At 43.0% G+C, this 15,512-nt stretch overlaps 1 protein-coding gene across 7 annotated transcripts in view; it reads right to left on the bottom strand.

The window, feature by feature from the left end:
* Positions 1-402: 402 nt before the first annotated feature.
* Positions 403-15,512, bottom strand: part of LOC117867746 (merlin-like) — a 32,991-nt gene continuing 17,881 nt past the window's right edge. For all 7 annotated transcript variants that reach the window (XM_034752994.1, XM_034752993.1, XM_034752992.1 and 4 more), the window contains 11 exons: positions 14,531-14,606; positions 13,493-13,630; positions 11,593-11,667; positions 10,218-10,331; positions 9,612-9,734; positions 8,459-8,676; positions 7,410-7,512; positions 6,182-6,309; positions 3,596-3,746; positions 2,669-2,878; positions 403-1,415 (listed from right to left, as the gene is read on the bottom strand). In XM_034752994.1, the coding sequence (XP_034608885.1) occupies positions 1,380-1,415; positions 2,669-2,878; positions 3,596-3,746; positions 6,182-6,309; positions 7,410-7,512; positions 8,459-8,676; positions 9,612-9,734; positions 10,218-10,331; positions 11,593-11,667; positions 13,493-13,630; positions 14,531-14,606 (1,372 nt within the window). In that variant the 3' untranslated portion in view covers positions 403-1,379. The remainder of the gene's footprint in view (positions 1,416-2,668; positions 2,879-3,595; positions 3,747-6,181; positions 6,310-7,409; positions 7,513-8,458; positions 8,677-9,611; positions 9,735-10,217; positions 10,332-11,592; positions 11,668-13,492; positions 13,631-14,530; positions 14,607-15,512) is intronic.

Here is a 15,512-nt window from a genome sequence, read left to right as displayed (position 1 = left end):
ACTTCACCTAACACCTGTACTTCCTTGCACAGTGTTTTCCTGAATATGGATACAAATCCATCACTTTTCCAGAAGATACATGTAGAGGTTTATAATTGTCATCTTGCTGTTTAGAGGATAAGCAAGTTAAGTGAGGAAGTAGAGATGAAGACTTGTGAAGGAGCACATGTAGTACACCTACCTTGTCAGTGCTCAGAGCTGAAAAACTTTCAGTAGTTCATGCTCTGCCTTTAAAACTAAATCCAAGCAATATGTACATACACATTTAAAAAGCTGACAGCTTGAAGGAATTGAAGCTTTATTCAATATACTTCAGATTTTTAACTTATAGGACTAGATGTTTATGAACATTAACATCCATTTTTACTCTGTCCTGCATGTTCACCATATTTTAGCTACAATTTTGTATGAAGATCTCAGTTAAATATACATTTAATGCACAACATCCTCAAGTATAAAGTGGTTCTACTGATAAAGTAGATGCTGGGTGGTGGATACCATGTTTAGTCTTCATCAGAGACAAGTCCCTCTTTAGCAGATACCAGTTAGGTGTCCTTTGTCTCTAGTACTTAAAATTTCTCTGAGACAGTAAGTTATACAGTCTTCTACAGGTGGCAGCAGCAAAGGTATTCCACACTATCACAAAAACCATATAGAAACAGAAGTCTTGCACTTCCACACTAAGGATTCATTCATATCTCCATGAGACATCAAAATAGATGTATTAAGACCTACAAAAAAAGCCTGTCCAATCCTAAATTTAGAATTAAGAGCTAAACTGTCTCTAATAGAAATACAAGTCAAGTATCTGGACAGTCTGTTATGTTTAGGGATAAGTGAAAAATGTTCTGTGGACTAACAACTATGCTGAAACAGGCTTTAGAAGTGTCCCACCAGCTGCTAAGACTTAAAACCACAAAGTCATGTGTGCTCTGTGTAAGTTTTTTTTATAAAAGCAGGAATTTTCCCAAACATCTCCTCCTCCCACAGTGTGTTCCACTGACTATTTGCTACACTTGGCTTTAAAGGGTCCTGCATTTCAGTGGTGCTCTGTAGTTTAAAAAGCACTTTAGGATAAAAGGCATTTTAAATGTAAAATGTTTTCTCACGAAACACACATGATGTAACTTGGCTCCTATATTATTTCACGTTTGCCACTATGAAAGATGCTTGTCATTTTCAGTGCTATAGGCAGATGCTGCCTCTCTGGACGCTGAGCAGCACCACACTCTCATTACAGGACATGTTTTGATGCGGACATAGAGTAGCTAAAGTTATGTAGTGGTTTTGTGTAAGTAACTTGTGGCAGCCAAATGGATTACGCTGAAGTTCTGCCTATTCACTTCTTGATGAAAGCATTACTGAATCGCTGAGACGCTTCAAATGTAGATCACGTCTGAGTCTTGCTGCTGAACCTACGTGCAAATCAAAGAAGTTATTTCCACCCTAAAGTTCTGTTTAAGCATATGAGTGGGAGCCAGGAATTCCTTAGCTCTAAGCCTGGCTTTGTCATCAACTCTCTGTGGCCCTGAGGAAGTCACATCAAAATGGCTTGACCTTTTTTCCTGTCTTCCCCATGGAAGTTTTCACACTGACAGACATCACTTTGCAGTTTGGATTCTATTTTCTTAAAACAATTACCTTATTATTTGCATTAGGAAGATGCTGCTTCTGTCCAACCGCATTGGACTTTATCTTACAATTCTATGCCTACAGTCTGCAAGTTAAGGTCATGTGACAGTCTAGTGATTCTGAAAAATCTTTACCATAAATATACGAAGCACAGCTCAAGTTTATTGATCATAGAATAGAAACTCTTGCCCTAGCCTCATTCACAGACAAACGTTCCTTTAAACCTCCAGTTAGTTCACTGGCAACCAGCACAATTAGTAGTGCATAAATAAAGTTACTTGTTTGTAAATGTTGAACAACAGTTGCCTGCCCTTAAACCAGTCTCAGATTCAGAACAGGATTCCTACACCCCTCCAATCCTCACTCCAGTTAGTCAACTCTAGAAGCAGACTGAGCTTTTATACCCCCCCCCCCCAATGTATTCACTCGCCTGGAAAGAGCCAAGCATACAAGAACACAGGGTCTCCCTCATGGACCCACACAGCACTGGTGTGAAACAGCTGATAGAGAGGCGGTGTTCTATGACCATTGCCACATAAGAGCTGAATTGTAGGCAGTCTGGTCAATTTCTGTTACTGGTATCTTATTACCTGCCCCTTAATGCTGAAAGTTAGGTTTTCACAGCCATAAATACTAGTGCAGAAGGGAATCATGTTTATGTTTTAAACTGCTGATGCCAGCACTGAGGACATATTAATTTACTTTCAAGCTTGGTCAAACTATAAAGAAAATACAGCTATTGAATACAAATCCTCTTGTTGTCTAAACAGGATTTATCTTTCATTCATATTCCAGCTTTGATCACAGGTGGAATGGAGTCAGCTGATCTCATCCTAGCCCCTGTGATGCCCATCTTACAAGCTGCCTTAAATGGCATGAAACTGAAGGACTAGAATAACTAGCAGTCCTTCACAGTTTGGGATTGAGGGGCACTGGCAGAGTTGGGTAGAAGAAGCTTGCCCAAGCTATTAATTCCTTACTTTCACAAGCACTAAATTCATTCACATTTTGGGAAAATACATATAAATCCCATTACCTTTATAATCTGTTTTCTAGTTCCTGTCCCCACATTGCTGGCAACCAAGGTATTTGTTTGAAAAGTTGACTTTTCCACGGGCACTGTATGTTGATTCTTGTTGGTACATGGCCAGCTGCTTGTGGCATTTAATGGATAAGCTGGGAAGGGCTTTCCAAGATTTATATCCAACAAGTCTCCAGCTCCAAAGGTTTTCATCCATGAGGGAGCCTTTAAAGGACAGAATATGTGAAATAGTGTTCTCACTACATCAGCTCACGTTAAGCCAAAGGCATAAATACATGGACCTGAAATTATAGGAGCCTTCTCTCACCCAAGCCTCCCTTTTTTGTCTCTAATGTGTGTTACTCTAAGTCTAAGACAAATTTCTACTAGGTTTGGAGAAATCTGGAAGGGCTGGGGCCTATTACTGTTGCACCGGTCCAGAAAGGGGCTCAAAAGTTTGTTTGCTAAATCAAAAGAATCTAGCATAAACACACACACACACACACACACACACACACACACACACACACACAAAGTAGAAAGAGACTGATTACAACTATGCCACATTTAACTCTTTTGAGTTGCAAGAGCTTATTTTGCCCAACAGCCTTCAACCTTTATGGGACTCTTCCTGGGAGCTCACAATTTTTGACTGTTGTACATTTGAGGGGATTCCTCCCATAAAACGCTTCCAGCAGAAAATGCCACTTTTAATGTCTCCAGACCCACTTTTCACATTTTATTATCAATAGAGAGAGTGAATGTGTGTTTCATGCCAAAATATGAAGTATATGTTTAGCATATGCTTTTAGAAACATTATAGGGATTCTAATGTCCCTTTGTTTATGGTGTTAACTGAACCTTCTATATTTATTAGTTTCTACTGCATGAGTAAGCTTATCTGTTATTCTCATTATAAAACCTATATTTAGGGTTACATACATTTCCTATTGAACGATCCAAGGATCCAAGAACTTCATTCCAGTGAGAGTAGAGCCCATTTTGTTTTTCCTCTAGTTTCAGTGCATGGATTTCTGACTTCAGCTCTTTCAATCGATCTTCAAATTTTTTGCTCTTTTCCAAGTAATCTAACCTGCAAGCCACACAGGGAGAGAAGACGACAAAACATGAATCTAATTAGCCAGTGGTAGCTCTAAAGGACAAGTGCAGAGTCCTGCAAGTAGGATGGAAGAATCCCATTCACTGTTACAGACTAGGGACCGAATGGCTAGGCAGCAGTTCTACAGAAAAGGACGTAGGGGTTACAGTGGACGAGAAGCTGGATATGAGGCAATAGTGTGCCCTTGTTGCCAAGAAGGCTAATGGCATTTTGGGCTGTATAAGTAAGGGCATTGCCAGCAGATCAAAGGACGTGATCATTCCCCTCTATTCGACATTGGTGAGGCCTCATCTGGAGTACTGTGTCCAGTTTTGGGCCCCACACTGCAAGAAGGATGTGGAAAAATTGGAAAGGGTCCAGTGGAGCGCAATAAAAATGATTAGGGGGCTGGAGCACATGACTTATGAGGAGAGGTTGAGGGAACTGGGATTGTTTAGTCTCCAAAAGAGAAGAATGAGGGGGGATTTGATAGCTGCTTTCAACTACCTGAAAGGGGGTTCCAAAGAGGATGGATCTAGACTGTTCTCAGTGATACCTGATGACAGAACAAGGAGTAATGGTCTCAAGTTGCAGTGGGGGAGGTTTAGGTTGGATATTAGGAAAAACTTTTTCACTAGGAGGGTGGTGAAGCACTGGAATGCGTTACCTAGGGAGGTGGTGGAATCTCCATCCTTAGAGGTTTTTAAGGTCAGGCTTGACAAAGCCCTGGCTGGGATGATTTAGTTGGGAATTGGTCCTGCTTTGAGCAGGGGGTTGGACTAGATGACCTCCTGAGGTCCCTTCCAACCCTGATATTCTATGATTCTAAAGGAGGGTTTTGTAGTTTTTACATTCATCTATTTTGTAATGGCAATTTGTAAGAAATTTTCATTCATAGCTTCTGGGGCAAAACCCATCCCCATTGTAAATCCACTTATCTTACATCAGAAATTAATTTGACACTTGAAGTTATTCAATTGACAGTCAATAACTTCATCCGATTAGTATTTTATTTAGTCTGATATTTGCTCCAAATGGGCCTGGACCTCTGTTCTCCAATTGTTTCATTACAGGGAAAGGCTTTCAGTGACCCTGACTTCTCTTTCGTTGTCATTACATTCATTCTGAACTGCTGACAGCACCTGCAGGAAGTTTACAGATTTGGGTCTGCATGCGGAGGGAGGTTTGCTTTAACTGGGAGAAGTCAGAACAAAGGGGAATGGTTAGAAATGTAAGCTTAGGTTATGGGCTGCATGGGAAACCTGTGAAGACACATTTACTTCCAGATGATCACAGCAAGACCTGCTCCCTCTCAACTAGAAATCCAGCAGTCACACACAGAATCTCCTGTTAGGTGTTACTAAACAGTCGGAGAACCAGCTTTATATAGGAATCTGCAGAATCATAGAGGGTCCCACAATAGGTATAGGTAAGACTTTAAGTCTGTCTACATCCATCTGTTGTCTCTTGTCTTCTACTTAGATCATAAGCTCTTTGGGGGCAGGGACCATCTGTTTGTTTTGTGACTGGACATTGCCTAGCACAATGGAGTCCTGGTCCATGGCTGGGGGTCCTAGGCACAACAATGATGCAAATAATAAGTGTACTAGCTCCTTGCATTGTCAGCTAATGTACTATCAGAACATTAATGCATTTCACTCAGTCAGATACCGATACTGCTGAAGTTATTTGGCTCCATATGGGGGTATCTGGGCTGTGATATACAGGAAGTTAGGCTAGCTGACTAATGGGCTCTTCTGACGATAAACTCTATGAAAGCATAGCATACTTTATAGTGCATGCGGAGTGAAAGCTTTTTTTTTTTTTTTTTTTTAAAAGAGTGAGTCTTGCCACTTTATGTCCATTTGCCCACAATGCAGCTTATAAACCATTTTTAACATTCAAGATAGCCGCAGAACCAACTTGATACTCTCCAAGATCTGTGTTGGCAAGCAAGTGTAATATCTAGGAACATTTTGAATAGTCTTTTGGTAGATTTTAAAGCCACTTTTCACAGGAATGTAGGAAAGACCATAACAGAACAACGGTTCCCCTAGTCCAGTATACAGTCTACAATGGGGCAAAGGAAAGGAAAGCCCTCTCAATGCACCAGTCAGTTGTTTCCATCCTCCTGCATACTCATATCAGAGCATAGTGCTTTGCCCCTAGACAATGTATTCCTTTAAATCCCAGATCTCTGTACTCTTCATGGCTAGATGCCAAGAAAGCATTTTTTCTCCTTCTAAAAAGCTAATGTGTTACAGAGCTGATGCTATTACTTCTGTATAAGGCAATCACCCATATGTATTGTGGGGAACAATCCTGCACTGGTAGGAGGATACATCAGGAGACATAACAGGTATTTTCCATCTCTAATTTCTCAGGTTAAGACTCCCTAGTTTATTTACATCTTAGGAGTGTTCCAGTACCTCTCTCTTTCTATCTCAAAGGACAGTCTCTTCAGATCTACATCTTTTAAATCCATCTTTACAGATCCTTTGTCAAAGTTGACATCTCTGGTGTCAGCAGGTGAATGATGAGGATACCGGGCCACATGCTAAAAGATGCAAGATAATCAAAAAGGGTTTGTTCCATTAACAATACAATTAGAACATTTGTTTTTAATTTCAAGTATATTTCTAGCTTCTACAAAAATCTCACATGCGGTCTCCAAAATTGATGTCTTCCCATTGATTCTAAAGATGGCTGTAGGCATTCATATCCCTTTCCTCCCTGGCTGGCTGGCCCTCAACAAATCTTTTTGAAATAAAATGTTAGCCTTCAATGAAATACATTACAATACATACAGACTGTGTGCAAATGAGAGAGAAGCAGCATGGCTGGAATGTTTCCCATCTAGTTTTTAAACTTTGTGGATATTACACAGAGTGCAGCATGTGCATAGATTGGCTTCCCCATAAGAAGGAGTAGTGGCATTTGCTCCTGGCACCTCAGGTCACAGTGGCAAATACTGCTTCTGTGCAAGCCCACAGCTTTACTTTAAACACAGGCCAGGAGGAATAAACTTTCATCTTATCCCATTATGCTCACAAAAATAAAAGCTAAAGTACTGAGGAGTCTGGCACTTTTGAAAATGGGACTCAGACGCTTTTGAAAATTTTACCCTAAGTTGCTTGCCCTAGTTCACATAGTGACACAGTGGCAAAGAACGGAGTAGAACCTGACTGTCCCAATCCTCTGTTTTGACAATGCAGATTCCCTCTTTTGCTAAACTGGAGCATACAAAAGAAGTTTGAAGCCGCAGACAAGTTTTCATCCACAAAGCTCCTTTTCTGAGCCCTTCCTAAAGTTCTCTCAATGTCACTCAGTTTCCATATTTCACTTCTGTCAGTACGACATCCAGGTATCCTTAAATTGCAAACATCTCTGGGTACTGTGTATGCTACGTGATTAACAGTGATGGTGATAGATAGATATTCCTTAAATTGTCATGATATGTTAAAATTGTGAAGTCCAAAGACTGCAAAGTACAAAGAGGTTATAAATACATCAGCTTGGTAACAAAGTGTCTTGAGCAAGCTTCATGGATAATGTGTATTTACTTGTTAGTTACATTGTATCTACATTTAAATGATGATTGGTTATTTGTCCACTCTCCAATAAAGTGCTGCCCAGAATGTAAACTGGGTAACTTACAAGATAATTAAGCTTAGTTACATCCAGAAGTTTCTGCTTTGCTTTTCGTTCAGCTTCCCTGGCTTCATGCAGATCCTGTTTTAGATGTTCAGCTTCTTTGGCTCTGTCAGACAAACATATTGTGAATGTTAGGTGGTAGATTTCAAATATGTGGCAACACACTGAGTTCATACACCTAGCTTGTTTCCTGAGAGACATCTGTTAGCCTTTGAAATAATCTCCATAGGTGAAAACCTGATTGCATGGGACATTGTAAACTGGACAAAGCACAAGAAGAGGTGATTGTGGGAACAGTCATGCATTAGCTGGCTGATTTAATAGATCTTTTCTATCTCTAATTCCTATGGGCCCAGTTCTGCACCCATTGTCTTGTAATCTCTGGGCCCTCAACCATTATCTGACATCAAAGATCCTCTTTGGGATACTTTTCAGACAAGCAAGTGCTCCCTGTTTTGGGAAAATGTTGTTTAACACCATACTAGCATAAGTAAAGTGCCATCAGGTACCAGGGTGATAAGAACTTTACAAATACCTGTAACAACAACAACCAACATGAGGCACGCCCTGTATTTTAGGATAGCACTGAGCCCTCGCATTCTATACATGTGCAAACAATAGAATATACATAATCTACAACAGTGTCTATATTAAATGCATTACACTGGGCTAGGAACCCCATAATAGAATTCTGCAAACCGCTTATAAGTTTAAACTCCTCTAATTAGCATGGTTCTAGCGTTCACAAGGCTTTAAATTTAAGTTTAGACTCTCCATTAGTAGCCCTCAGTCTTTCGATAATGCTAAGGAGGACTGGCTGCATAGTTACAGTTAAAACTCTACAGCGGAGGATGCAATTTTTGCTAAAATTTCTGGCACTAATTCCAAATTCACTGGTACAAGGTGGGAATGAACAAGATGCACAAAGCTGTGAAGTGTCACCTGGGGAATTCCTCCTTCCACACGTAAACTCTAGGAAGATAGTCCCACAGTATATCCACAAGTGCCATGGCTGACAGATGCCACCCACCAGACCCACGAGCAAATCTAACCTTCGATCCGACTCTTTCACCAGTTTTACTGCAATCAGCTCTGTCTCCCGCATCTTCTGCTCCATCAGACGCTTCTCCTCCTTGGTTTTCAGTGCTGTGATCTCCAACCTCTGCCGCTCTTGCTCAGCTTCTGCAGCATTCTGGGCCAGCAGTTTGGCCTCTTCTTCTGCAATCTGAGCTTTCTCGGCCAGCAGCTCTGCTGTTTCCTGGGACCGGAGCTAGAAAGAGACCGGATTCATCTTAGCTACTATGATGCAACATTTAGAAAGGAAAAATAGCTAGAGTCAGCTTAGAGCAGGAGGTCTTTCCCCTGCAGATCATAATAATGTTAACCCTTAACATACCAAGGATCATTATATTCGTCCTTAGCCCTCTTTACTGAGGGCCTAGAGCCAAGTAAACATTTCCAGGATGTCTAGTCTCCCTCTGCTCCAGTATTCTTGCCTTCCACTCTCCCTCACTCCTTCCACCGTATAAGACCTCTCCTCCTTTACTCAGCACTGGACTAAGACATCTCCCAAATGGGCAGAGCCTAGTGAACTCTGCCTGCCTCTTTTCAGCTCCCAGTCCCTCCACAGCTTCAGTTCCTGATGCAGCCGCTTTCCTCTCCCTCTGGCTCCAGGCCTGAACAAGGTGTTGGCAGAGAAATCAGGGGGAAGTGGGTGGTTCCCAGCAAATGGAGATTGGGGGCAGGCCTGGCTCCCTGTAAGAGTGCAAGCATGCCCTGCCTCCCAGAAAATCTCCCTCCTTCCCTTAACAATAACACTCAGGGCACATCTACACTGCAATAAGAGACCTGTGGCATTGCCGTGGCTGGCCCCGGTCAGCCAACTCAGGCTGCAGAGCTAAAAATTGCAGTGTCAATGTTCGAACTTGGGCTGGAACCCGGGGTCTGAGACCCCATGAGGACAGAGGGTCTCAGAGCCCGTGTTCCAGCCCGAGCCCGAACAGCTAGACTGCAATTTTTAGCCCTGCAGCCTGAGTTCTGTGACCCAGAGTCAATTGACCTGGGCTCTGAGACTCAGTCCCATAGGTTTTTAATTGCAGTACAGACATTCCCTCAGTGTCCTAGCTAACGCCACAGGAAAAGGAGCTAATAAATCTGGACTTCGCCCAAGGCCAGATGACATTCACAGACTACTGCAATGCTCACCAGTGCCTCGTTGGCTTGCCTGGCTTCATCTTCCATCTGGAAGAGGCGCCTTTCCAGCTCTTCTTTGGCTCGCTCTGCTTCTTCTCGGAGCTGCTTCTCCCTGGCCAGCCTTTGAGTCTCCATCTGGAAAGATAATGAGTGACGCTCACCGACTGGGACTGCAGAGCAAACTGGGTAAATATTTCTAGAGAACTGAAAGCTGTCCGGCTGCTGCATGGCTATCTGCCACTATCAGGGCATCTTGCAAATTGCCAGGGCAGTTCATCTGTATTGAATTCGACAGCTGGTGAGCCTGGTTATTTAAAAGTGCTGTCCATATGGAGCACTTGCGCAGGTGTAGTACAAAGGGAGGAGTGACACATGAGCATCCCTCTACCACAGATACCACCCATGCACAACACACATACTGTATCCTCTAGCGTTCCACACCTCCCACAGCTGCTCATGTTCTCATTCCCTCCGCATGCATCAACAGACACCATTGAGAGCGCACACACACATACACAAATTCATCTCTGCTCACGATATGAACAAGTAGGGTGAAGAATAACGTATGTGTAGTGAATGGAATAATACTTTCAGCAACAAGGCGCAGAAGGAACCTACTTTTTTTCTAGCCTTTTCCTCCCTGGCCTGAGCTTTCATTTGCTGGATCTCGATGGAGTCCACTTTTCTCCTTCTCATGAACAAGTCATGGTTTCCAATGCACAACTGTAAAATCTGCAAAAAGCAAAGCAATTGCAACACAAGTGAGTTGCAGTGAGCTGGGTGAAGAGCACCGCACAGAAATGCAAACACGTCTCCTACTTGGGGGTGAACTTCAGAGTCATCAGGAGCTAGCAATTCCTCCCCCGCCAATAAAAGTGACAATTAGTTTTGTAGGTTTCTAGCCTAGCAAGTCAAGGTAAGGCACATCTTTAGTCAGCAAATATATGATTTGGACAGGTTCAAAACAGGCTGAAAGTCTCTTTCCTTATTCAGTCACCTTCTCTGGCACCAATTTCTCCTCCAGTTCTGCTGCTGTAAGAGAGGTAAATGGAACTAGTCGGGGTGGGGGCATATGAGGGAGAAGAGCAGTAGTGGCATGGCAGGTCATCTGCAGAAGACCCTCCACAGGTGCATAATAAGATGAGGGCTCTGCAGGTTGGGAAAGGATATGGTTAGCTAGGGAGAGGACTGAGCCGGTGTCTTCCCCCATCAATCCCATAGGGATATTTCAATGAAAGATAATGGCAACCCAGTCAGCAGTATCGTATGCTGCTTCCCTTTCCTTGTTGTTCCTTGAGGAAATGAGAATCCACAGAAGCACCGCTCCTGAGGAAGCAAAGGGGGCATCCTGCCTTCCCACAATGCCCTAGCCTTGGATCTGCAGGATTTCCCTGTGGCTCTCTGGTCTTTTACACAGTTGGTGAGTCTCCTCCCATGCCCATTCTAAAAAAAGAGGGCAAAGTCACCCACAAACAGAATAATTTAGAGGAAAAACACAAGTGTTCAGACAGACAACGTTTCTTGGTCCCCGGGTGGGTTCTCTCATGTAGGGCACAATATGGTACACCAGTTTCTCTCATTCATTTTTATAAAATAAAATAAATAAATAAATGGAGATATCCCATCTCCTAGAACTGGAAGGGACCCTGAGAGGTCATTGAGCCCAGCCCCCTGCCTTCACTAGCAGGACCAAGTACTGATTTTGCCCCAGATCCTTAAGTGGCCCCCCTCAAGGATTGAACTCACAACCCTGGGTTTAGCAGGCCAATGCTCAAACCACTGAGCTATCCCTCCCCCCCCCCTTTTTTTTTTTTTAACTCAATCACTGCAACACTAATTTTTATTATGGCTTTAGGCCTCTTAAGTACCAATCCTCATGACACACATGACCATGGCGGTATTCTGAGAATAAGATTTCTCATTCTGATATCAATCAATGCAACTGAAATTGTTACTACATTCAGATTTTTTAAAAGAGCAGCAGCCCACTTACCAGTTTGTTCACTTTGAGCTGCGAGGAAAAGAATTTGAAAACTTCTGCTTTTTTATCAAGAGGTTTAATGGTTAGCTGGGAAAAAAAAAAGGAAGCAGAAAAGTTTGGATCAATAAAAAGCTGAAACTACTGAATACTATTTCTACAGCAGACAATAACGAACCCACACCTACATGAAAGCATTATCCCCAGCATAGAGGGGAAACTGAGCCAAGACGTTAATGATTGCTCGAGACCTCAGAGAATCAGAGCCAGAGTTGGGATTAGACAACAAGAACTCTTGGTTTCCAGTCCTGCAATCAGATTGCTAAGGGATTTTAGAAGTTGAAGCTGCCAGCAATGGGGCCAGTTAGTGCCAGCTGTGACAGTGGCTTCGTGATGAACTGGATTGAGGCCATCAAATTCAATAGTCATCATTATAATGAAGTTATTATTAATCTCTGTAAGTTGTCTTTTTAACAAATTTAATACTCCAAGCCTGCCCTTGTGAAATATCCAACACCACTCTGGTTAGGGTGACCAGATGTCCTGATTTTAATGAGACAGTCCCGATTTTTGGGTCTTTTTCTTATATAGACTCCTATTACCCCCCACCCCCATTCCGATTTTTCACACTTGCTGTCTGGTCACCCTAACTCTGGTTATAAACCAAACAAACAGGAAATACACAACAAAAGGCCTGAAGGATAAAATCTGGACATCAGGACCCGTTCACGGAACTTTTCCTTATTCAGAGTTCATCTCCCAAATTGTTTTCTGAGGAGTAAGTGAAAAAGGGCTATATTGCAAGGGGGCCAGCACAGTGTTTCACTTCCTATGTTGAATTCAACTCAACAGTACAATAAAAGCAGCTCCCTTCTTTTAGATCCTGGCCTTTGCTGTGACTCATGAATTAGCACTCTATTCCGATTCACTCATTTGCATTTTGTTGCATAATCTCAGTGCCAGTCATCTGATTTCAGATACGGTTTCACTGAGATTATAAATAAAACTGGTTATAGCTCATTTTACTCTGTGGGTAACAGTCATTCAAACATCTTACCCAAAGCAAGGCTGTGTTTGAATAGTAGAAGATAATGAATGTTTTAATACATGCACACCTCTAACTTTGGATTTACACCAGAGCAGAATTTGGACCCCAATTTGAAAGGACTCATTGAAAAGAAAGGGACAGACTATGCTCCGCTTTTACTGTTAATTCCTAGGGATTCCAGTGCTGATGTTTTCTCCTGATCAGTCTTCCAGTTAGCAATATTTCAGTTCTCTCTCACACCTTCCCCTCCACACACCCCCTTCTTTGTATGGAGGATGATCTGTAATCTCTTTAAATCCAACTGAACTCTTATGAAATGTGCTGGATTTATAGCTCTGGAGATGGAAGTCTTCTACTTATTCACAGAACAGATAGAGTGCAGGTAGAAAATGCAAATGCCTCCCTACGTGCCCTCTCTTGCCATGGTCCCTCCAGGTCAGGCTGGAGGCACTAGCTCTGTAAATGAAGACAGAGTTCAGTCTTCATGGATCATTCAATCCTTGGCTTCTCCACAGGGGCAACTGGAGCCAATCATGGTGGCTTTTGTAGGCCTTATCTTCTGGAAAATTAACACAAACCACCACACTTTTGTCACAGGTCAAAGAGCCATCAGATTGCAATGAGGTGCTCAGTTTTCAGGGAGGGCTGAGCACCCATAGCTCCCCTGGAAACCAATGGGTGCTACAGGTACTCAGCACCTGGGGGGGGGGGGGAAATTAGGCCCATAATTCTGAGTTTTGTTACAAATCCCCCATCCTCAGGTTTTTTTCAGCTGTTCAGACAGACAGACTGCTTCCAATCTATTACAAGAATCCCTGTGTGTGCACGCGCAACCGCAAAGAGAGTAATAGGTTAGATCCATCCTACCTCTTTCTCACTATAGGAAATGTTTCTGATACCACTCCATTCAAAAGACTTATTTGGAGAGAACCTGTTATTTATGCTGTAGACGTGAATACCTTTAGCATCAACTCCAAGTAGGAGATCTGTGTCACTCTTATTTTGCTGCAAAGGAATACAATAAATTATGACCACCACCATTTCTAGTGGCATGTACAACCACACTCCAGCAGCTTGTTTATTCTAAGCAATTTATTTTATATTTTAGAGGCTAGTGTCTCCACCATATAAGAGGTTTATTAGTCTGCTGCCACCTCTAGCTAACAGGCCTGGTCCTTTAGCTTAGCCAGTAGAAGCACATAGTTTTAGATCCAGAGATCCCAGTCTCAGTCACCATAGGTGACCCAGGGCCGCCCGGAGGATTCAGGGGGCCTGGGGTCTTCAGCGGCGGGGGCCCCCGCCATCTAATTGCTGCCGAAGACCCGGGACTTCGGCGGCGGGTCCCGGGGCAGAAGGACCCCCCCCGCCCCGGGTCTTCAGGGAACTTGGGCGGCGGGTCCCGGAGCGGAAGGACCCCCCGCCGCCTAATTGCCGCCGAAGACCCAGAGCAGAAGAAGCTCCGGGGGCCCCACGAGAGTTTTCCAGGGCCCCCAGAGCGAGTAAAGGACCCTGCTCCAGGGGCCCCGAAAAACTCTTGTTGGAGCCCCTGCAGGGCCTGGGGCAAATTGCCCCACTTGCCCCCCCTTCTGGGCAGCCCTGAGGTGACCTCACTAGGCTGTCATCACATGCTGATATCAAAGACCTTTTACAGACATTATATAATTAAGCCTAATAGTTCTATTCACAGGAACTTATTGTATTTATTTTGCAGACCAGTAAGCTGAGAGAGTAGTGTGTCCGTGGCCACATGGCCAGTCAGTGGCAGAGGTGGAAACAGAACCTATGAATCCTAGTTCTAAAGTCCCCTGCTCCAAGTATCAGGAAACACTGGCCCTCACTGGGCTGAAGATTTAGAATCAATGAATCTATAGCAAATAATAATACAGCTTAATATGATACACTTACAGCAATAGGAAAGTAATTGACACCATACATCTCCAAATCCTGAGCAATTTTCAAATAGTTCATCTTTGCTTCATCCCTAGAAAGCACAACAGTGATTACACTTGGAAATTCAAGTAAATTCCAACCAATTTTCCTCTTCAAAATAGTAATGGAAAATTAGAGGAGAGAGCAATCCTAACCAGGTGACTGGGTCTTTTGCTCCTTTGTAATTTGATTTACTTGTACTTAAGTTTTGCTGTACAGCTTTTAAGATCTGCACTGTTAAGTGCATGATCTATTTCTGACAGCTTAACCAGTGCAGTCTACTCCAGATGAACAGAGTAAAGCTTTACCAACCCTATTTGAGTCACATATAGTATAACCTTTACCCATTACTGGTAACTGGCTCCAATCTCATCTCTGCATGTCAGTTTTGCCTCTTTCAGATGATAACAGATGCCGCTGGCTAGAGACCTACTCTAACATGGTCTTCCATGACACAGGAGTTTTCCCCTCAGGAAGTGGTTCACTGAGAAGTATTGCTGTAAGAGGCTCCAAACAACATTTTGCATTAAAGTCCAAAAGCACGCCAAAGCTGCCCTTTGACTAACAGAGAAAGTCTTTCAGCCACTCATCAACCTCATTGCCATTCTTCTTTCAAGGCAGGCAAAATAATAAATACTGAGGAGAGAATGTTAATGTGCATCCAGGGCAGCTAAATAAAGAACAAATGAATTAAAACAACTTGGACTAGATCAACTCTGGATGCCTAAAACTCATATTGAGTTTTATTTTATTGCCAAACAGGTTTGAGTACATCACTGTTGGTTGTATAAGCCCTGGAACATCAACATGGAACAGCACCAAGACAAACCCCATGATTCTTGCACAGGTGGATTTCCCCCCCCCTCCCCCCAACTCCATCTTGGTTCCTAGCTAAGTAGGCTCGTGCCTCTATAACCCTAGCAATTTCTCTCGGATTTCCCTAAGTAGGTCTGAGATA

Source organism: Trachemys scripta, chromosome 18, assembly GCF_013100865.1.
Source record: "Trachemys scripta elegans isolate TJP31775 chromosome 18, CAS_Tse_1.0, whole genome shotgun sequence".
NCBI lineage: Eukaryota > Metazoa > Chordata > Testudines > Emydidae > Trachemys > Trachemys scripta.
This window is presented reverse-complemented; position numbering and strand designations above follow the sequence as displayed.